The 23,518-nt window shown below is 42.4% G+C and overlaps 2 protein-coding genes across 5 annotated transcripts in view; both read left to right on the top strand.

Annotated features, from left to right (window-relative positions):
* cbfa2t3 (CBFA2/RUNX1 partner transcriptional co-repressor 3) overlaps positions 1-9,240 on the top strand; it is a 54,887-nt gene extending 45,647 nt beyond the window's left edge. For 2 of the 3 annotated variants that reach the window (XM_053616844.1, XM_053616846.1), the window contains exons 7-12: positions 227-312; positions 2,055-2,190; positions 2,504-2,572; positions 3,211-3,264; positions 7,058-7,248; positions 8,572-9,240. In XM_053616844.1, coding sequence (XP_053472819.1) covers positions 227-312; positions 2,055-2,190; positions 2,504-2,572; positions 3,211-3,264; positions 7,058-7,248; positions 8,572-8,952 — 917 coding nt within the window. In that variant the 3' untranslated portion in view covers positions 8,953-9,240. The remainder of the gene's footprint in view (positions 1-226; positions 313-2,054; positions 2,191-2,503; positions 2,573-3,210; positions 3,265-7,057; positions 7,249-8,571) is intronic. The other variant, XM_053616845.1, reaches the window with a different exon arrangement.
* Positions 9,241-16,369: 7,129 nt separating this feature from the next.
* Positions 16,370-23,518, top strand: part of galns (galactosamine (N-acetyl)-6-sulfatase) — a 63,887-nt gene continuing 56,738 nt past the window's right edge. Inside the window, exons 1-5 of one of the 2 annotated variants that reach the window (XM_053616851.1) lie at positions 16,370-17,388; positions 18,641-18,755; positions 19,141-19,208; positions 20,387-20,493; positions 20,572-20,659. In XM_053616851.1, the coding sequence (XP_053472826.1) occupies positions 17,323-17,388; positions 18,641-18,755; positions 19,141-19,208; positions 20,387-20,493; positions 20,572-20,659 (444 nt within the window). In that variant the 5' untranslated portion in view covers positions 16,370-17,322. The remainder of the gene's footprint in view (positions 17,389-18,640; positions 18,756-19,140; positions 19,209-20,386; positions 20,494-20,571; positions 20,660-23,518) is intronic. The other variant, XM_053616850.1, reaches the window with a different exon arrangement.

Genomic DNA, 23,518 nt, shown 5'->3' with positions numbered 1-23,518 from the left:
GCTGTCGCCGGTTTAACGCCAATGTTTCGTGTAATCAACCATGGCGTTTTCCATGGTGTTTCGTTCACGACATCATCACCAAAATGATGCGGCCCAGGCATATCTGGGAAGCAGCTGTTGCCTGCTGCACCAGGAGAGTTGATTTAGTTAGGGCTGCAGTTTCTCTGATCCACATGTTCATTCAGGTGTGTGTGTGTGTGTGTGTGTGTGTGTGTGTGTGTTGCAGCTGTTCATGGAGCGCGTCAGGAGGAGGTCATCGATCACCGGCTCACCGACCGTGAGTGGGCTGAGGAGTGGAAGCACCTGGATAACGTACGTCTGCGTATCGGTTCATGTTCACACACCTGGTAACTCTGTTGGGTGTGAGGGGGAATGTGTGTGTGTGTGTGTGTGTGTGTGTGTGTGTGTGTGTGAGTGAGTACAGCAAGATCAGAAAGAAGCTGAGCTTGTGTGATGACTGAGTTAAGGTCTTCTCAGACTCACAACACTTACTTGCTGCACACACACACACACACACACACATGCACAAAATCACACACACAAATATATAGCACGAGTTAAAAAGGGGCACAGATGGAATGAAGGACCCAGCGGAGGAGATCCAGCTGGGCCGAGCAGCTGAGACACGGGCTGCAGTCACGGAGAGCGACCGGCCTGTGCTGGGTCTCGGCCAAATTAGAAACACTCCGCTGAAATAAATATAGCCACACACACACACACACATACGCAGAGAGAGCGAGAGAGAGGTGGGGAGAAAGAGGTGGGGAGAGATAGCATAGGGGATGTTTGTGTCCCACACACACACAAACACACACACACACACACACACTGAGGAATGGAGGAACTGTAATGGAAGGAGACAGAGTGGTTAGGGAATAAGAATGAAGGTGGGAGAACAAAAATTTGAAATGGAGACCGCAGTAGAGTGAGACAGGTTGGCAGTGAGACAGATGAGGGTGAGAGAGAGAGAGAAGAAAGGGGTACAAAATTTATTTCAAAAATAGCTAGTACAAATTTACTACAACAGATTCCGTTGGAAATGAAGTTTGGTCTGGTCAGAAAGAAAAGAAGAGAAAGAGAGCATGCAGCTGAAGAGAGGGTGGGTGAGCGACGAAGAAAAAGGGACATGCGAAGAAAAGAAGGGCGAGTAGACGAGAGGACGAGCGACGAAGGACAGGAGGAATAAAGAGGATAGATGGAGGGACGGAGAAAAAAAGAGGGGATGGGTGATAGGGAGAAAGAGAGTGAGTCATGGTTAGATGGATGCACAGTGGGTGAAGGAAAGGAAGAAGGTAGACGTGGACGAGTGGGACAGAAGAAGACGGAGAGGAAGGACGAGAGAGAGACGGAGAGATAGAAAGAGAGTGAGGGGGCAGGAGGAATCGCTTTGGATCCTCTCAGCTGTTCCAGCACTATTGTTACTGCTCTGTTGTGTTTATCCACTAAAACACTCACAGCACCACTGTCTCACTCACACACTCACACACACACACACACACACAAAATCACAATCACAAACACATTTGAGCAGATGCACACATCCTACAAAGCACTTAGGGTCGCACCTGGACAGCTCTAATGGGTTTCACAAACACTGTGCCGCTCTGAACTAAAAGCCTCGTGCCGGCGCTGCTATCATACACACACACACACGCACGCCAAACACAGCAGGAAGTTTTTACAGCATATCATCCCATAGCTACAGGTGCTGTTCTGATCAGCCATAAATACACCTCTCTCTTTCAGTCTCCCTTCAGTTTCCTTCAGCTTACACCTGCACAATCGATCATATTTTACTACTGATCATGATTTACGATTTCTCCGCATTCTCAAGTAATTCAATTGATTCATCTGTGATATTATCTGGCTGAGCTCAGTCCGCATTCATATGTTTTAACCCTATGTGTCGTATCATATGCATATATTAATTGATTTAGATTTTACAGCACCGATTTAATAAGACGAATGAGACAGTTTTGTTCAAAATGATTAATGTAGAAGTAGAATAATATTCTCTGTGTGTGTGTGTGTGTGTGTGTGTGTGTGTTGTTCAGTTGCTGAACTGCATTATGGACATGGTGGAGAAGACGAGGCGCTCTCTGACCGTGCTTCGCCGCTGTCAGGAGGCCGACCGTGAAGAGATGAACCACTGGATCCGGCGCTACAGTGACGTGGAGGATATGAAGAAAGGTGGGCGCTCCTGTCGATTCGAGTCTTCTCCATCGCTGTCATTACGATGACGTTTCAGAGGAGGTTATCGATGATGGTTTAGCTTTAATGAGCTTTAATTAGCGATCAACTCTCAGCCATTCAAAAAAAAATAAAAAATCATTATATCAGTGTGTAGAATAAAACCATACACTTAAAGGTATAGTCCAGCAAAAAAAAACAAAAAAAAAAACTGTCCTTGTATTATGTATCAGTGTTCGGCGTTTAGCTTTTTTAGTGTAATGGCAGTCTCAACCAAAATCTTGTAAAGAAACTGTCTCACTCTGTGTAACAGACATTCATCGAGACTTCCTTCATCGGCCTCCGTCTGGATACCTGCCCGAAGAGATCTGGAGGAAGGCAGGTAGGAGTCTCGCACCTGAACTGCTCCCACACACACACACACACACACACACACACACACACACACAAAGTAAGGCCAGGGCTGGGAGAGCAGAGGCTTCTGGGTATGAATAGGGCTGAGTGCTCTCCATCTGTCCCGGCTGTGAAAGATGACTGCAGTTAAAAGTGCAGTGGAAATGCAGCACCGTGGAGCAGCAGCCACGGGAGACGAGGAAGGGCTGAGGACAGAAGGAAGAAGAGATGGGTAGCTGGGTGGGAGGAAAGAGTCTCCTGCTTTTCAGAGTAGCAGCTGTGGCATTGATAGTAACGATCAGTGCTAATGTGTAAACGAAGGCGAATGAGAATCAGCTAACAGTGTCGCTAGATTCCATCCCATACTAGTGTTAATCCTTTACATCGGTGATCACGACACTCGCTCGCATTCGGGAGTATTGGAGTAGGTTTACTCCTCGAAGACTGATATAGAAGCCCACATGATTTTGGTGATGCACAGTACATTAAGGAGTCGGCTTAAAAGGGTGCGCCGACCACGGGAACCGGTCTGGGACGCGGGTCAGTGCCGCTGCAGACCTGCAGATCTGTGTGCTGCATTTGCACTGTTTTCCAAAGCCCTTTTAATTGCAGTTGTTTTTCACGCAGGTGCCCCCAGCATCCCGCTCTCCCCAGCAATAAAGCAACTGCACAACAAACAGGGTGAGTAAGAACACCCAGAACCCGCCTGCCTACCGCTAGGCTGTACGTGTGTGTGTGTGTGTGTGTGTGAGAGTGAGTGTGTGATTAGCCATTTGTAAACCATTCGTTCTTTTTCTCTTGTAAAGGGACTGCATTTGTTATAAACTCTCAGTGAGACAGTCATCTCTAAAGCTATTTCTGTGAGTTATCCCAGTTCACATACTGAGAAACCCCCTCTATATGATATATCTAGGACATGGAAGTACATTTTTAAGAAGTTCAACCAGTTTGTGGTACATGAATGGTTTCCCCAGACAAATCCCACCTCCTGTGCTTTGATGATGATTGGTTAGTAGCTCCTATTTACAACCACTATATCAATAGGAACTTGCGGAAGTATGCGCACCTTGAAACACTTTCGACTGTGCTTATGCGGTGTTTCACTGGCGTGTGCGATTTTAACTTCAGGATAATGATGATGATAATGAGTCTTTATTGATCACATACAGCACAGTGAAATTCTTTTCTTCGCATACCCCAGCATGTCAGGAAGTTGGGGTCAGAGCGCAGGGTCAGCCATGATACAGCGCCCCTGGAGCAGAGAGGGTTAAGGGCCTTGCTCAAGGGCCCAATATTGACAACTTGGGTTGTCAGTGCTGAGGCGTAAACCCCCGACCTTCCGATCAGTAACCCAGAGCCTTAACTGCCAAGCCAGCACTGCCCCTCTCTCAAATAAAAAAAAAATGTCAAAACTATGCTTCTCACTAAATTCACTACAGTCTTGATTAAGATATATGGCATACTGTGTAGTTGTATAGTAGAGCACCCAAGAATCAAGTGTTCGAAATGTCACTTGTATTTTATACATTTTATAAAAAGTATGATTGCATTTTCATAATGCAATAATGAGCGGGCAAGTCAAAAACGGTGAGACTGAGAGATGCAATACTACACTACGGAATATTACATAACACGACAAATAACATAATAACATTTATGCTCCTTTAAGTGAGTCGGTGTCAGCTGGATAGAAGGAAAAAGAACAACTTGCTAGAGAACTCTCACGTAGTCTCCACACCAGTCGTTTCCTTCCGTTCCATATTTTCGTGTACTAAAGAAAATCCTATTTGAGTTTTTTATTTTTGATAGTTGCCTTGCACGCTGTTTCGCATTGACGTTTGTCGGTAAACGAGACGTTTCAGCTGTGCTCGTGTCCGACGCACGAGAATCGAAGAGGGCTTCGGACGAACGCGCGTCGTGACGACGTCACGTGACGCGTCCCGGATCAAACCTGCGGAAAAACTGCTGCGATTTTGATGTGCGATTGCAAGCTCCTCAGAATATTGCAGAATTTGCTTGATTTTGCGTCCATTTCCGCGATCGCGAGATCGCAGCATCCTTGAGGGAGCTGCCTGTTGAATGTAAAACCATTTTTTTGGTACAGTAAGGGATGAACCTGATTCCAGGAGAGACCAAAAAAGATCTTTCTAGATCCCAGTGGGATTAAAACGTTAAAACTGGTCGTCCCGCCGTGTTCTATTACTTTCTAATTGCTGCATCTGCTCCGGAGTCTCCTTGATAAAAATTAATTAAACTTGCAAACTAATCTTGGTGGCGCATGTGCCGAGTCTGATCACTCTGTCTCATGGTTCTCGCTGATACAGAGTGGGGGGGGGGGGGGGGGGGTAAACAACAACAACAACAGATGAAGGTAGAGACAGGATGAAAAATGGAGAGATGTGCACGTAGATGTGTGGAGAGGACGAACAGTAACGAACAGTATAATAAGTAGCTGAGACAGCTGTGGTACACACACACACACACACACACACACAGATGTGAAAATCAGTGTGAAGACTAGGGGCAGGATATTGAATGGGATATGATGAGTATGTATAATTAGACTAGTGTTTATGGCCACAGCACACAGGTACCTGTACTGTATATACATCACTGTAGTCACTCTTCTTATTGAGACACAGTCTTTCTGCTCCAATAATTACCCCTCATTCAAAGTCACCTTTCATATCGATCCAAAAATTACATCATCTGGGTCTGTTTAGCATTTTGTGTACATGCCACACAGAACAATAGGATGGTAATTACTTGATTGGTTCATGCAATATAGCATCTGCACTCATTATGTTCTTTGACTCGTTTATTTAAGCGTTTTTTATGCATCTCCTGTCTGTACATATGTATGCGCCATATTTTCACACGGTATTTAATAAGATAGACACTGTTTTTGGAGACATAAAAAAAAAAAAATCTGCCATGCTAATCTGTAGATTCATCTGATGTTGTGTTAAAGCTTAGAATGGAAATAACAATAAACCGTAAAGGTGCCTGAATCCATTTTATTTCACTTGGGTAGCTTGTTTGCTTCATCCCACTCGCAAGCTACCTTGCTGGCTTTATCACGTAACCCGAGACGTGTCATACGGTTAATATTTTGTAATAAAACATACAGTGTAAATCAGTCCCCGCAGGATTTGGCGTTTTTGGAATGAACAAAAAACAAAAGTAAACTCCGCGGTATTCGGAGGAGCTTGCAGTTGTGCAAAATCATGCGTCACGTGACGTGATGTGTCAGGACAACGCGCATTCAGCCAATCGCCTTCGATTCACGTGCGTCAAACATGAGTACAGCTAAAATGGTCTCATTTACCAACAAACCTCACCGTGGAAGTGAAATTTCATGCGATTGCAATTTCGCCAATTCCAATAGTTTTCCGCAAAAAACATTTTTGGCCGCATTTTTGGCCGCAACAGTCACAAAAAAATCTTGTACGGACTGGTAAATAAAAAATAAAAACAAATACAAACGATAACGATGAGCATGTGTTTTTTTTTTTTAAAGTGCTTGGTTTTTAACGTCACTCACGACAAACACGCGTCTACCTCTCGCCTGATTGGCTAAACACAGTGCATTGGATGGACCCGTTTGCATCAAGTTGACGTCTGCCGGATTGAATAAGATGCGATGAAGTTACAAGTAACTGCAGGAGTAACAGACTTCCTGTACAAAAGGGGCGCATTACAATGACGCTAATCCAGCACCTGCTCAAGGGTAAATAAGTGCGTCTTCGAGTCGGGAAACGTTGGTATTATGTGTTCAGTGACCGCGTTAAGAAGCACACCCTCATCGCACTCGTTCACAGCCGTCCACCGTAACGCCTCCTACACACGAGGTCGTTTCTCTCCGAGCTAAAATAAGGCCTAGCGTGTGTAAATGAGGAGCGGCTGGGGAGCAGGAGAGCGATTATCACGGCCGCGAACAGTGATGTGCGCGGCCCTAATGAGCCAGGCTTCTATTTTCGACCACGCGCATCCGAACACACCTGCCTGTCCTAAAAAAAAACGCGCACACGCACCACTCACTCACACACAGTGGCGTTTGTAGAACAGAGGACGCCACAGAGCACCGCCTCCTCGCTTCTGGGTCTCATCTGAGTTTTGTGTTCTCAATGTGGGAGTTCCCTCTCAGCCCTCCGGGTGGGGAGGGGGGTGAGTCGGGGATTGGGATCACTCACCAACGAAAATTCGGTTAATGGACAAGTTTGTGAACAAAGTGAGTAAGTCTGGAAACATCTGATGTTGTCAGTGCAGGGAGAATTATAACCTGATGAATTTTTTAAGGCGACTTTTTCTAATGGTTTAAATCTTGGATGATGTACATCTGTTCAGAATGCTAAAACAAGCAGAGAGCTCATATGGTCTCAATAAGGAATGGGCGGGGGAGGGGGGGCTCGGTGGAGGAGATATCTGCAGGGGCTAATCTGTCTTTTCCTGCACGTCTTTTTCCGCACCTCAGAGGAGGCCGTGAACGAGGTGAAGAGGCAGGCCATGTCTGAGCTGCAGAAGGCCGTGTCTGACGCCGAGAGGAAAGCTCACGAGATGATCTCAGCCGAACGCTCCAAGATGGAGAGAGCACTAGCGGAGGCCAAGAGACAGGCCTCGGAGGACGCGCTGTCCGTCATCAACCAGCAAGAGGACTCCAGCGAGGTGCGTCTCATTCTCTCTCTCTCCCTCTCTCTCTCTCTCTCTCTCTTTCACACACACTCACACAATCAGCTGGGCCCCACTGGGGCACTTCCTGCCTGTAGATCATAGCTACCTGCACCCACTTCACACAGCATGACCACTCACACTCTCCACTGTCCTCAAAATAGCTCATACACTCATGTGCGATGAAGAGCGTCTCTGTAAGTGTGTGTTAGATGAAGGCGGCATCTAACACTCACAGAGACTCTCTCCATCACACGCTCACTTCATTCCCCTCGATCTCTGAGAGTCTTCCACTCCTCCACATTCTCTCTTAATGCCAAGGGTACAAACTCCATGACGGCGAGGGATGCAGCTATTTGAGTTATGTTTCTTTAAATTAAAAACGCTTCTCAAACTTTGTGTAGCCAAGGAGCCCAAAATTTGTAATTGCGGCACATATGTTTATACATTTACTCCAGCTAATGAAATATTAACACGTAATTACATTTATTTATACCGTGGTCTGTCTGAATACTCGATTCTGATTGGCTGGAAGGTGTGTGAACAGGTAGTTCCAGTCAGTTTAATCACCGTTGTAAATAAATGCGCTGCCTACAAACAATGGTAACCATAGTAACATACGGTTACAGTTGCATACAGTAGTTAAACTCGCAGCTTCATTATTAGTAGACGCAGCAGAGACGCAGGTGATTCACTCTCTCTCTCTCTCTCTCTCTCTCTAATAACTATTTATTATAATTCATTTAAAGAAATGTAATCTTATTGCACTACTTTTTTTATGCGTATGATTTAGAGCGGGCAGAATTCTAGAGCTATATAAAATAACTAAGGAAAATGAACCGTTATTCTTATCTTTTCAGTCAAACTGTGCCCTGCAAACATCAATGACGGCTCTAACTTGTCAGCGCTGGCAGGTGACCGCGGTATAAGCGCGATAATCCGCGGCCAGGTGTGCGTTACACAATTTGAATGAATTAACCTTAATATGTTATACACCCCTAGCCGTGGATTATCCCTTACTTATCTGTGTAATTATTGACTTTTTGTTTCTACACTTTCAAGAACCCAGGTACACTTAAAATGTGCACTAGTTTTAGTTTTATGTAAAAAAAAAAAAAAAAAAAAAAATGCAGTTGGATTCAAGTTGACAGAAGGGTAATGAGCTTAAACATGACCCAACCCCCTGCTAGAACTTACAAAAGAGGCCTGACTGTAGAACATTGATGGAACCGTGTGGTTACTTTGGGAAAGACAGAGCTGTTAAGGCGGTAATGTACTGGATGTGCTTTGCTAACACATTACTTTACTCCGTTATCACAGAGCTGCTGGAACTGCGGCCGCAAGGCGAGCGAGACGTGCAGCGGCTGTAACACAGCGCGGTACTGCGGCTCCTTCTGCCAGCACAAGGACTGGGAGAAACACCACCACGTGTGCGGCCAGACGCTACAGGGGCTACCCGGAGGCAGCAGCGTTCCTCTGGGAACTCCTTCCTCTTCGTCGTCCTCCTCCTCTTCTTCCTCCTCCTCGTCCTCTTCCAGCGCTCCGCCCACACACTCGGACAGCACCGCTCCGGGCCCTCTGTCCCTGGTTGGGCACGCTGGCGGCGGAGGAAGCCCCAAAGACAGCAGCGCCAGCTCCAGCAGTGTGTCGCGTTCCACCACCCCTGCCACACCTGCCCTGCTGGACTCCTCCTCCCGCTGACCTCCGACCCTCAGTCTGAGCGCACTCACTGCTACCGCTAACGCTGCTGCTGCACCTGCACCCAAAAGAAGATGAGAAATGTTCACCACTAATCCTCGCACTTCTTCCCACCTCTACGAGTTCCTCACTTCTTCTCAACTACCTGAAGCTCCCATTTAACCCTAGCTCTCTATTTATTAACATTTGAAAGGGTTTGATTTACTGAGGACGCAGTCAGCGATTTTACCCATGTCTTATTAAAAATAAGGCAGCAAGTAATAAATTCAAGCTTGGCTTTATGAATAATTTAAGCCCTGTATATGTATATGTATATGTATATATATATATATATATATATATATATATATATATATATATATATGGTCGGCCCAGCACGCATGGACGCAGTTTACACCTGACACACTCCGTCCTCTTCCACAGAGATTTTTAGAGAAGCTTGAATACATCTAACAGGCATTAGAGTCCTCCTTCATACTTTTGCCCTTCTGTCCTGTCTGGGATTTTTACGGAGGGTCGACAGACTTCCCCTCACATCCCAGCGCTCCGCTCCTCAAACCATGAACGATCTTCTTTCACCGGTTTGTTTTTTGGCTTTAACAAATAAATCCAAAAATAATGATACTAATAATAATAATAATAATAATAATAGTAAGAATGAAAAGAATAAAGACATGATAACTACCTTGCTAGCGAGCCAAGAAAAACCTACACCGGACTCACCTCTCTGTTCTGATGCGAACCCAAATAAAATAAACTAAAAGAGACAAAAACATGATCCAAACCTTTTTAATACACTGCCAAAGTTTCATGGAGAAGCACTCGTCTTGTAACCAAACGCGAACGACGCAAAACCTCCTCAAACCCAAGTCTGGTTTCTGTGGAGAGGCAGCAAGGAAAAAAGGAACAAATTCAATCCCTGCCTTCCTCCTCTCACTGTGCCCCCCTCCTTCCCTCCCTGGCTCAGTTACCCACAATCCCCTGCTCCAACCCCAAGGATCACGGTGAAGTGACATGCTATCCGCCTCTGCTAAAAGCAAAAAAAAAAGACATGCAGGCGGAGAGAAAAAGTAAGGACGAGTGGACCAAACGATGTATGGAAATGAACGCGCTTTTGGCCTCGGAAGAAAATTGGCACCGCAAATGCCAAAAAAAAAAAACAACCCTTCAAAACCCTCAATAAGAACCGAGAACGTCCGTGCGAGGATCGCACTCCAAGGACAAGCCTTTTGAAGCAATTCTACGTTTGTTTGTTTTTTTTTCTAAAACTCTCCCAAATTTAAACACCGAGCTGTAATTTTCACTCTCCTTCGTTTTTCCAAAGCATGAAGAGCAGACTGCTAAAAAAAACAAAAAAAAAACTGTCTCATAAAAAGCAGTGTGGACTCGATTTCTCTTCTATATATCTATCTCTATCTCTCTCTTTCTCTCTGTTTTTGCTCTACCTCCTGCCTACTTGTCCCTTTGTCTGCTACCCGCCCCCCCCCTCGTCCCCCCCCCCACCCAAACGTCTGAGCAGATATCTAAAAGGGATCAAACATGTAGATACTGCTTTCTGGTTCTCGATGTCTCTGTCTCTGATGTCTCCCTGTACTGCCTGACTTTTTTTTCTTCTTCTTCTTCTTCTTCTTCTTCTTCCTCTTTTTTTCTTTGTTTTCAGTTTAGGCCAGACATGTAAAGACGTTCTGAGGGGAGAAATCCGTAGAGTAGAAACTCCTCGGTGTATTTTATATCACTCGTGTTTTGAGACAGCGAGAGGACGGAGGTGCAATATGAGAAGAGAATTCAGCTACTGAACGGAACCTCAGAAACCACCCTTAGGGTACCTTATAATATAAATCTACATATAAATCTATTTAAAATAACAACCATAACTTAATGTGAATGTATATAGTATTTAAAAGTAAGAGGTCCAAAAAAAAAAACAAAAAAAAAAAGAAGAAAAACGTGTTTGCCAAATAACAGAAAGTATAATGTCTACAAATAATTCTCTCAGTTCTTTTCCTTTCCAAATCAAAGCAATTGTAATTACTCATTCAAAACCCATGCATTCAGCCCCCCTTCCCCCCACCCCCGCCCCCGTCTGTTTTACTCTGTATATTGTGTAATCTATAGATGTAGAAGACAGCGAGTCCTGATTTTGCCGAGTCACGGCCGTTCGTGGGTCAGTGAGGGCGGGGCTTAAGTTCAATTTGATCTGCCGGTCACATGACCTTATGACAATATTTTACCTAATGTTAACTTGGCTTTAGAGGAGCAGCTTGTAAAATTTGCTGCTTCTGCAAAATCAGGAGCTGCGTAGGTGAAACCGGGGAGGTGAATGTCAGAGTTGGTGACTCATCACTGCTTGTACAGTTTATCGCCAGAGGGGTTGAAAGAGAAGCGGTGCGAATCGAATCGAAGCGTGTTCACGAACGCAATCTTGTTAAACCATGATGCTGATGGCAGGCTTCCAAGTCACTTCCTGTTGATTTCAGAGCAACCGTGTGAAACGTTGCACGCTTTCTCACTGAACTAACCTCCGGCGTAGTCGTGGTCCAAATCTGACACCAGAGTCAAACTTAACACTTTTTGTTTGTTGTCTATACTGCGGTACATTGCTATGGTTTTCCCTGAAGAAGTCGTCAGCTTTCTCTCCAGAAGTGTTGGAGTCCTGTTAACGCACTAAAGCGTGTGGGAAGTTTTTTTGTTTTTTTGGTTTTTTTTAAATAAAGGGTCATATAATGATGCCCAAAATGATAAAAAGCCCTTATGAATAAAGTGAGTCCGTCACCCTGAAAGAACTGTTGGTTGAAATGCACTCCAAACCGAGTCGACTGAACAGGAAGAAACATTTTGTGCACTCAGACGTCCTGTCCACATGCCATACCTCTAATACGGACCAAACTTGAAGGTTTCCTGCTTAGTGTCTTGTCCTATTTAGCGCTTTTTCTTTCTCTTTTTTTTTTCATGTCGGCTCCTTTAATTTAAAATACAGTGCATTGAATATGAATTGAATGATCTATTTTCTTATTTCGAAATTAATATATGAAGTCTTTCACCTATTCAGTGGATATGTAAAGCTTTTACACATGTGTATGACGAAGCGGAACTACAGAGCCGTGTGTGGCTCTCGTCCCCCCGGTTGTTCGTCCTCGGCCTTTCGTCTCCTCGTCAGCTACCTCCTGTCCAAGAGCGTGAGATCGTACGTGCGCTCAGAGAGCCGTGCCACTAGCAGACATGCAGACCCGCCCGCCATATGAAGAAGCAATTTACATTCAGCCTGCATATGTTATTTTAGGGTTTAGACAGAGATATGAGGTTGGGTTTTAAGACCAAGAGGAATGAAAGGCTTTGTTCACACAGCACGGCAAATCTGAAGGTCAGCATTGTAAGTTACAAACGATCGAATCAAATTTGTATCGTTTGGGCCGTCGCCACATTTGCGCCATTAGTTGCCGTAGTGACGATGCAGACGACGGTGCATGCTGATCTTAACACATTTCATTAAGATGTGTGCCAAACGACGGAAGACACACATAGCATCCGATTCGACTGGACCAATTAGAGACAACTGGAAACTACAGGGTGTCCCAAAAGTCTCCATACATAGGGGACTATATTTGCCAGCACCACGTCGGTTGATGATCGTGGATGTCCACTTCGCCATGTTTCCTGTTCAAGTCCATCGCAACCTTGAGACAGCTTCCTGATCCAGCCATGAGAATGATTTCATTCTCTAAAGCATTCTTAAAGACTAATATATATATATATATATATATATATATATATATATATATATATATATATATATATATATATATATATATAATGTGTGTGTGTGTGTATGGCATATATATATATATATTATATATATATATATATATATATATATATATGTATATATATATATGTATATATATATATATATATATATGTATGTATGTATATTTACTAAAAACTTTGGAAGACAGTTAGCTAAAATATTTTCATTTCCCCTTTGTATGGAGACTTTTGGGACACCCTGTGGAAGCAAACTAGGAACAGTTCCAGAAATCCAATCAGATTTGAAATTACTTACAAATGTGGCTTAAGTCTGATTTGGATTGGGGGGGGGGGGGGGTGTTGTTTACGTGTTTTATTTTAGTTTTCCTGAACAAATCAGACATGTCGGAGAATTGGATTTGACCTGTCTGTCTGAACATAGCTGAAGTCGTGCTATATTTTATAAACAGTTTGGTTGAGTTTTATTTAAACATTCAGCATAGTAACATATCCCATAGTAATCCAAAATAACAGACCAAAGCACCTCTGTATGCTGGTTAATCGCAGCCTTTTTGAACATGAGCTAGTGCGAACTAAAGCCCCTGAACCAAAGTGATGGAAATAACCACACACTCCAAGCACAAGACGGCATACTCAACAGAACGGCCTGGTGCTGAAAGTACAAAGCCACAGCTAGGCATGTGCCTATATTGTGTATATAGAGTCATATTCAACGTGTTTTATATTGTTATTGTGTGCACGCAGAATATTCAGGAAGCGCCCGATGTAGACAGAACTCGTGGCAGTTTTTTAAAAAATTTTTAACAAATCTGTAAAGCTAACGAGAGAAATAATGATCCGTCTGCCAAATTTGAAGCCTGTGAAGATTCACCGTCGATAGGTCCGGGTGACCGTGTGGTCGTTTGAACGTATCAGTAAGCCTTACAGAAGTTGTAAATAGCGACAAAACTTAGGCAGTTATCATGATATGAAAAACGGGCACATGTCTAGCATCGGCCAACCTCGCTGCGCGGCTTGAGTGTGTGCTTGAGAGACAAAGGCTTCCTATTCATGATCTCGCTGTGCAAACTACTTGAATATTCCAGAGCTTTAATCCGATACCACAAGCAAAACGAAGGCAGAGGATACACACGCACATCTCTCACTCCTTCTGTGTGCTTTGCATGTCCGTTTAGCTCACATTTCGTTCATATGAGGCCCTGTGCGGTTTGTGATCGAATTTGTGTCCCGTTGTGTCTCCAACCAAAGTTGAACCAAAAAGGAAGAGCTTGCTGATGGATCTTCCACTGATTGTATATATATATATATATATATCTGTGTTTTCTTGGGCGCAGCGGGAGGCACGGCTTCTCTGAGTGGATTTGTGAAGGGGTCGAGGCTGTGAGACATTCGGGGCTAAAAATTTCTGATGGCATGTCCGTCGGAAAACCTTAACACAAACCTAGAAAGTCACACGAGCTCTGTAGGCCTAAATCTCAAACAGTGGTAAAATTAGCGTTACATATATATTTAAAATGAGATATTTGATGATAGCTTTTTTTTCTTCTTCTTTTTTTTTTTTACTTTAATTATGCCATCCATGAAGGGTATAGGTGGAATGTTTTGCTAGGGGAAGTGCATGTGATCAGGAGCTTTTTGGACTCTATACCAGAGACCCTTTGTGGACATCCATAGCTCATCCTGTTGTAATGTAAACCTCACACTAATGAGACTGAGAATGCTATCGTTAGCAGAGCTGGAGTGGACGCTTGATCTCCCTAACGCTAAAATAGCTAGAGACATTTTTTTTTTTTTTTTTTTTGGTAAAGATACCTAAAGATGAAGGCTTGGTTTGACATGTTTAGGGAAGCATTATTTACTGTATTGTGCAATACATTGTTACAGAAAAGAGAACGTTGTTTCTGTAGGAAAAGGTTGGTGTGATGAAGAACTTTTTTTTCTTCTTCTTCTTCTTCTTCTTCCTGTTATCAGTCTCTAGATGAAGTGAACTGTGCCAGGAGAAGTTTTGATTTCTTTCTTGCATGCTCTCCTCCCCCTTTTTGCTGCCCCCTCTACCCCTTTACTGTGCGCTTCGTTGGATATGTGACGCTGTAAACATTCTAAATCAGGTTATTGTCTGTGTTGAGATATGTATCTGTGTAATTAAAAAAGACAGCGAAATACGAAACATCGCTTGCGGTGTGTCCTTCATTTCCTGGGTGATCATGCATGATGTTTTGTCCCCAGATACTTACATGGGAACTGGAATGAAATGACTAGGGCCTTGTGTGAGAGTTATAACCTGCTATTTACTCTTCGGGATCCACTTACTTCAATTAAGTCTCCCTTGAGGTAATCATTCTGTTCTCAGCTGTGCTGCAGAGTTATGTTACCGATCACCGACTGAAACGAACACTAATGTTTGTTGTACAAAGGTAAAAGTTTCGTTAACGCAAATAAAGTTTCAGTCATGCATTCTTCTGTAAGATCTGTAGAGCATGGATCTGGAGTGGATCTGCAGCCTGTCCTGGGAACACTGGGCACGAGGCAGGAATACACCCATCACAGGGCGCACACACACACGCACACACATTCATAAACTCATTCACATCTAGGGCAATTGAGCATAGCCAGTTCACCTACCGCCATGTTTATGGGAGGGGGCAGGAAAACAGCACCTGGAGGAAACCCACATGGAAACCACACAGGGAGAACGCTAGGAGGATGCTACCCGCTGCACTACCATGCCACTCTGTAGCTGATGATATGTGGTTACATTTAAGTATATCTCGGGCAAAATCATTTCTGTATCATTTATGTATGCTGATATTGTATAGGACAATATGACGTACTGTAATCTATAAACATGAACAAAACTTGCAGCTGAACACCAATCCATCTATCCATCCAACAAACTCCATCTTCCATACCACTGATCCTACACAGGGTCACAGACAGCCTGGAGCCTATCCCAGGGAACTCGGGACACAAGGTTGGGGACACCCTGGACGGGGTGCTAACTCATCACAGGGCACAATCACACACACACATTCACACACTACGGACAATTTGGAAATGCCAATCAGCCTACCAGGCATGTCTTTGGATTGGGGGAGGAAACCGGAGTACCCGGAGGAAACCCCCACAGCACGGGGAGAACATGCAAACTCCGCACACACATGACCTACATACACACACACACACACACACACACACATATACATATATATATATATATATATATATATATATATATATATATATATATATACATATACACACACACACACACATATATATATATATATATATATATATATATATATATATATATATATATATAAAACTTCAAACATAGAATCTAGGAAACAATGCATTAAATCAGTATAGTTAATTATCCAATCAAGAATCCATTCAATTAATATTTAGTATTTTACTTTCATTATCCCCAGATGACATGATATTTTAAGTGAGAAGCAATTCTACTTCTTCTTCTTCCTCCTCTTATTATTATTATTATTATTATTATTATTATTATTATTATTTTTAGCAATTATTAACTTGAAGTTAGAAGAAGACAAAAAAAAAATGCAGCTTGGTATGTTACCAAGAAACCAGAAAGTGCAAGGTCTCCAGAAAAATTTACTGACACTGGAGACTCCTTCCACCAAAAATGTTAAATAAATATCTCCTATAGAAAGCTTCATCACGCCGACGACTAGACGATTCGAAATTTAGATGATGTGGAGCATCAACTGTTCCATACAAGTCCCCTGTGCATGAGCTGTTACTCTACAAAGGATCCAGAATGAGCACACTGGGGTAAATCTGTGAATCTTGAATTACAGGAGGCATTAATCTCAGAGCTGCTTGTTACAGGAAATTAATCAACACCTTCTGACCAATGAGAATCGACAAGTCAAAAGTGCCATGGTATAAGAGGAAATAATAATATAGGCTCTGCAACTACCTTTTAATAGTGATAAAGTGGGTATCAATTCATGAAGTGAGTAAAAGTGTACCACGACTAAATCTGTCATTTAAAGTTTGAAGTCTTCAGAAAGCCACGCCCACTCTGCCCCGACTTTAACGAAGAGCTGACGTTTCATCCGGGTCTTTTTTTTTTTTTTTTTTTTAAATCTTCTTCAGTTATTTAATGAATTGTATTATGGTTACAGACACGTTCTTCGTTTGGAACGAGGCCTACAATCTGAGCAGGAATGTTTGGAGTAGAGATGTGTGTGTATTTTCAGGCAGCTGGTCTGCAGGTGAGCTCATTAAAGTGAACCGCCTCCATCTTCTCTGTAGACTCTCTCGGGCTGCGTCCCAAACCGCAAACTACATACTGCGTTCATATTAATTAGTACTGCATTGTTGGATTCGGGACGCGCCCGCGGTAACCTCTGACCCCTATTAAGTAGTTTAGGGTGCAGGTTTGGGCGTGGTCTTTCCTCCTTTGACTTTAGACGTGAGGAATCTTTGGTTAGTGTTACAGTTTCTTCATTTCTCACTCGGTCGGTGTGTTTGATGATTGGTGTAATAAGAAGGCTTATTCTGGGAGGTTTAGACTGATGAAGCAGGCTGAAGGTGGTATGATTAACTAACTAACTAACTAACTAACTAGCTAACATGGCGGAGCAAATCTACGACATTAAAGGAGCTCCCAACTCCGGAAGTCAGTTTACTGAGGACCCGGTAAGTTTATTATCTTTATTCTCAAAGGAACCGATGTGAATGGAAATATAACCCTTTTATCATATAAATACCTTCCTTTATTTATTAATTTCTTCTCTTTTTTTTAAATGTTATATTACCACAAAAAACAAAAAAAAAAAAACAAAACACAATATAATGAACGCTTTCAGGTAGTTTGTTTCCCTCCTCACACAGCACCTGCTTTTCTCTGCTGGAAAACAAAACAATGCTGTTTCACTTGATTAGAAATTAGCCTAATTGTTTCCAGGAAGCATTTTCCTGTTTTATTATGTAACTTTTTTTTCTTTCTTTCCACCAGCAGTCCATCATTCTTGGTTCAGTTACAAATCTAGGCCATGTTTAGTCTGTGTTTATTGAGTTCTATGTTGATAAAATAGTTTCCATTTCTACCCTGATAACCACAAATGATGTGTGTATGAGGACTTTCCTGTTTCCTTGCGAAAAGGTTTGAGTATTAGGATAATTACGGATGTGAATAATCATCACCGTGTCTGCTCGAGCCAGTGAATCAGTAGTAAACTGTTCCCGCAAGGTCACCAGCAGACTGGAGAACATCAGACCAGACTGGTGTAGGCCTTCCTACATCCCGTTAGAGAACCAAGGTTTGCTGATGTGCTTTAGGACTTGAGGAGTTTGGCTTTGACTGGCTGTAACCTATAAAAAGAACCAAACTTTAGTGTAGCTGACTGTTGTAATATTACATGCCATTTTTGTCATATTGGATAAGATTTGCTCATGATTTAATGTATGATTCTACCCAAGGTTTGAAATGAAAACTATACTGGAAAACTAGTGACTCAGTTAACGTAGTTGCACAAATTATCCACTGAATAATATTTGTAACGCTGCAATTAAAGCAATCGTATATGATGTTACGTATGTTAACGTGTGTAATTTGACAGTTTGGCTACATGTTTAGGGAATCGATTTCAGTTCAGCGAACTTTGAGTCATTTCCTGTCCCACTTGGATGACGGTTAGTGTTATAAATCAATGTTTTGTCCCCAGTGTTATCTTTAGGTAGGGTGCGTCACTTCTAACACGCAGTGAGGCCTGCGTGCGTTCGTTTGCTTACTTGGAAGCCAGCTACAAAGGTTTCTGCACCTTGGTTTCTAAACCCAAACTCCGCGGATTCCAGCGCACAAGACAAAACGGGAGCTCCGTGCATATGGAAAATACGTGTTGGATATATGAGCCTAGAGTGCTGTCATGTTTGCTCTTTTATGCTGCAGGAGTTGGAGGCGATCAAGGCGCGGGTGATGGAGCTGGAGGAAGAGGAGGAGGAGAAGCTGAGGGAAGCGCAGTACTGTTCAGACAAGCCGTTTCCCTATGGCCCTCTACAGACAGGTGAGCTCGGGCAGCTAAACCCGTCTGCATTGTCATCACTTCCCAAACCCTGGCAGTACTGCGCTCCCAAGTTGGGTTTGGTTAAGGAAGGTGCTGACTGCATTTATTATTATTTTTTTTAAAAATAAATTTTTAGCATGGTCGTACAACTTGATAAATTTACAGGGATACAGCATGCAAAGTGTTCTGACTTTTGCAAACATGTGCAGTAAGAATTTGTATAAAAAGTTAGCTTTTTTTTTTTTTTGTTAGCTAGACTTGACATTGTTTATTCATCATTTATGATGTGTATGTTTAGCTGCCTGATCTGTTTAGTGTGTTCAGCTTTCGATCAAGTGTCTCGAATGCACTTGTATCTGATTATATGACGTCTGTGTGTCATCAGGACTTTTCTACAGTATGACACCCGAGGAGAGGGTAGACGCTGACACCAGATCCGTCTACGTGGGGAACGTAAGCCATGTTTTATGAAAGATTTCTTTCCAACTGCCATGTGGTAAATATTTTGTTGTATAACAACTTGTGTGCCTTCTGATGTACGGTTACTGTACTGCTCGTTCATGTGCCTCCATATTTCAGTAAATTCCAGTAAAGTGACGATAACTGTTGATCATGGCAGCAGTTGGCTGTACGTAAATGTTGAGCAATCGTATCACTTCATGAAATGCGTTTAGCACCAAACAAGAAACATGGCTCCAGAATCGATCATCACTTAAAATACGCTCACCATCCTCTTTATTAGGAACACCTAAAGTTATCTAATCGGCAAATTATGTGGCAAGCAGCACAATGCAAAATCACGCAGATAAAGGTCAAGAGCCTCAAGGTAATGTTCACATCAGTCATCTGATTGAAGACAAAGTGTGATCTCTGTGAGTTTGATCGTGGCTTTGATTATTGGTACCAGATGGACTGGTTGGAGTATGGAGAAACTGCTGATCTTCTGGGATTTACAGTCTTTAGAGTTTACACGGAATGGTGCGAAAACTGAAAAAGAAAAAAAAACCACTGAGTGAGCGACAGTTCTGTGGGTGGAAAAACCTTGTTGATGAGAGAGGTCAGAGGAAAATGGCCAGATTGGATCGAGCAGCCAGGAAGGAGCCGTGATGAGCAGAAAAGGATCTCAGCATGCACAGAACATTGAATTTTGAGGTGGATCGGCTACAACAGCAGAACACCACATTGGGTTCCGCTCCCGTCAGCCAAGTACAGGAATCTGAGACCGTCACGGGCGCAGACTCAAAAAAAAAAAATAAATAAAAATATCGATCCTAGTCTTTTCCAAGCTTTTTTCCTTAACCGGCGGGTGTCTGAAACTGACGAATTTCATGCTAGGCATACGAATGAGTTAAAAGGCACCGTATGTTTTCCAAAAACTAATAGAGTACTTTTCCAACATAAAGCTAACAAAAAGAATATTTCAACACAAGCCAGATTAATTCATCTGTGTTTTCATTTTAATTTTTTTAGCTAAAATTAAATTGTATCATGTGTTTACATGTAATACATATCATATTTGACTCTGTGTCATATAAAGTGTTTTCTGTGTAAGATTCACTGTGAGGCCACCCCTGGAATGTAAATAATTGCGTACTCTTAGTAATCACTCGCTCTGTTTTAAATGGAAACAGGTGGATTATGGGACGACTGCCGATGAGCTGGAGATCTACTTTAACGGCTGTGGCCACGTGAACAGGGTCACTATACTGTGTGACAAATTCACTGGCCATCCGAAAGGGTGAGGGCGAGATTATATCAGTCTGTGTTAGTGCATCAAAAATAGTTGGAGTCAACATTGCTCTGCTGCTCTCTTTAGGTTCGCATACATCGAGTTCTCTGATAGAGAGTCGGTGAGGATGGCCATGGCTCTGGATGAAACCTTATTCAGAGGACGCGTCATTAAGGTGAGCAGGCTGAAATTTCACCAATAGTTTTTTTTTAATCATCAGTGTCAGCTTTGGTGGAGCTGCTCTCATTCGATTTGATTCTCAGTTGATTTTAAAACCGTTATCGGTGTCCTCAGTAAGTATAGCAGTGGAGTAATATAAGTAATGAACTAGAAAATATCTTAGTAAACATGATCACACATGCACGTGTAGAAACAGCGCACTTAAATGGACATAATAGCATTTAGTGCCAACATGTACTGTACTTTATCAGCTAGTTACGTACCGTAAGCGCTCCACAAAGCCCTGACCCGGATGTGTATTCTTGGGCAGATGAACCACATGCCTTAGCTATTTAAATACACTTTGATATCATTTTGAAGGTATTACATAATTTCATGTGAACACTAAAAGAAGCCAGGCACAATCTATTTATTTTTTACTAGTCTGCTTTTCAGAGTCTGAGTGATCATTTTTATAGGAAATATACTTTTTTTTTTTTTTTTTTTGGTCATGATGGAAACCTGCCATACTTGGATATTATTCATAAAATAAAAAGTTAAATAATAAATTTTCATAATTCAATCTGTAAAGAATAAATGTAATCTATTCACATTCAAAAATGCATAACAATTGTAAAATAAATTGAGTTCATGTAACTACCTGCTGTCTTCTGAAGGCATAATTAAGGCCATATTTAATCTAAATGAGATGAATATGAAGGTAAACGGGGGTGTGTCATATGCATATTGTATGTAAATAAGGGACTAGTGTGTGGAAGCTTGTTTCCATGCAGCTGAATCTGATTCGTCGATTATGCTTTGTGTGACCTTTTCATGCATCAGATGCAGAGTAGTTCAGAAGTCGTTCTGGACGCTGAAGTCTGCTAATATCTACACAAGTTTTGATTAATCAGAGCCACTGGGTCCGAGTTGATATTTTAACCAGGGGTGGAGGCGTGGCCTCTGAGCCTGCCCATCCCAGAGAAGTTGTGGCCTCACACTCGTAAAAAAAACGGCATTTTGGCTAACTTGTTTGTACAATACTGTGTCAACTGTTGGTGTAGAACATGTGACAGGTTGGTGTTATTTATACAGGTGGGTATAATTCACAGCGCTGTTGTATTCTCAAATCTGATTGGTCAGAAGGTGTTTATGTTTTCGATAACAGTAGCTCTGACAGTAGTTCCAGTTGTAATTCAAACAACAGGTTATAATAATGTGCTCCTGAACACGTCTCTATAGCAGCGGGAACGTGAATAGTGGACACGGCGCATCTAAGACATGTCTTTCATAAAAAGATTATAATTGTTAAATGTCTATGTTGAAAGAGGATTAAAACACTGATGTTATAGGAAAATGATCTGCTTTGTTTAAGTAACCTCATTGATCGATTGATTTGATTTTTGCTATGCCAACTTCTACAGCCATTCATGGCGTGAAATGTCTCGGGGATTCTATATAAGGTTTTTTAAAATCTGCATGCATTAGGTTTTTTTTTTTATATTCCTTACATAAAATATGATGTTATGTTCTGAAATGCACGTGCACTACCTGCAATGCTGGTTTATCATTGGAAGGGAGCAAGACATGTAGGCTTGTGCTAGGACAGAGAAAATAATCAGGTATTGTGATTTTTGGGTAAAGGAAAGGCTCTGTCGCGGCAGTGCTTCTTATCTTCACCTGATCGTGACTTTGACCCTCGACGAATCAGCTGAGAGTTTTTCAGCAGTTCATTTTCTCTTGATGTGTTTTTGTTTTTAGGTAAACGTCTTCAAAAGTTTTGGGTGACTTTAAAACACGCGCAGTACTTCAGTACAGAAACTGCTAAACTGACTCGATGTTCGATCATCAATGTGTTCTCCCATACCCGTGTATCGTGCTGTATTGTTGTAACACCACATTCATACCTACACAGAACACACAATTACAATATGTAAAAAAAAAAAATAAATAATAAAAATAAAAAAATTGAGTGAGTAGAACTCTAATCCAGTACTCGTTCACATCATACACTAACTCTCATGTCAATGTCACGAGTCATGTAGTGCCTTCAGAATTAGCAATATAACGATGTGCCAGAACGACAGCGAAATCCGAGTTATGGCATTTCACGTCGCCCTGTTTGTAAATGTGGTGGTGTAAGCAGGTACCCCGATACACTGCGGTACAAGACAGAGTTGTATGGTAAGAGTGTTAATGTGGTAAACATTCTTCCCCGTGGGGTTTTTAGCTCGTGCATCCAGTTGTGTCTAGATTAAGTTGGCCTGTTGGTTGCGTGTTTTGGCCACAGGTCTTACCGAAACGCACCAACATGCCAGGCATCAGCAGCACAGACAGAGGGTTCGTGCGAGGGGGGCGTTTCCGAGGTCGAGGCGTCCGCACTTCCCGCTTCCACAATGGCTTCCAGGGCAGATTCCGCGGCTTCATCAGGTCAGTCTTCCACACGTCACGCTAAAGCAGGGGCGTCCAATCTTATCCGCAAGGGGCCGGTGTGGGTGCAGGTTTTCGTTCCGATGAAGCCGGAGATGCACCTGATTCCACCTGTTTAATCAGTTGAGCTTGGCTTTCAATAGGCTCCGGGTGTGGCTTCCGTTAAGTTGGAAAGAAAACCTGCGCCCACACCGGCCCTTTCCGGAGAAGACTGGACCACCCCTGCTCCAAAGTTTAAGATGAATGATTTTCACCTAAATACTCGGACATTTAAAATATTACCTCTGATATTTTATATATCTGTATAAATAAAATGAAGGCAGCTTCCCATGCATCTTTATCAGAGATGGCAATCCTTCAATTCTGTGCAATATTTGTTTGTGTTTTTTTTATATTGTAATTATTTTAATATTGTTATACCTAATTTTTTTTTTAAATATGATCT

Source organism: Ictalurus furcatus, chromosome 27 (genome assembly GCF_023375685.1).
Source record: "Ictalurus furcatus strain D&B chromosome 27, Billie_1.0, whole genome shotgun sequence".
In the NCBI taxonomy this organism is placed as follows: domain Eukaryota; kingdom Metazoa; phylum Chordata; class Actinopteri; order Siluriformes; family Ictaluridae; genus Ictalurus; species Ictalurus furcatus.
This window is presented reverse-complemented; position numbering and strand designations above follow the sequence as displayed.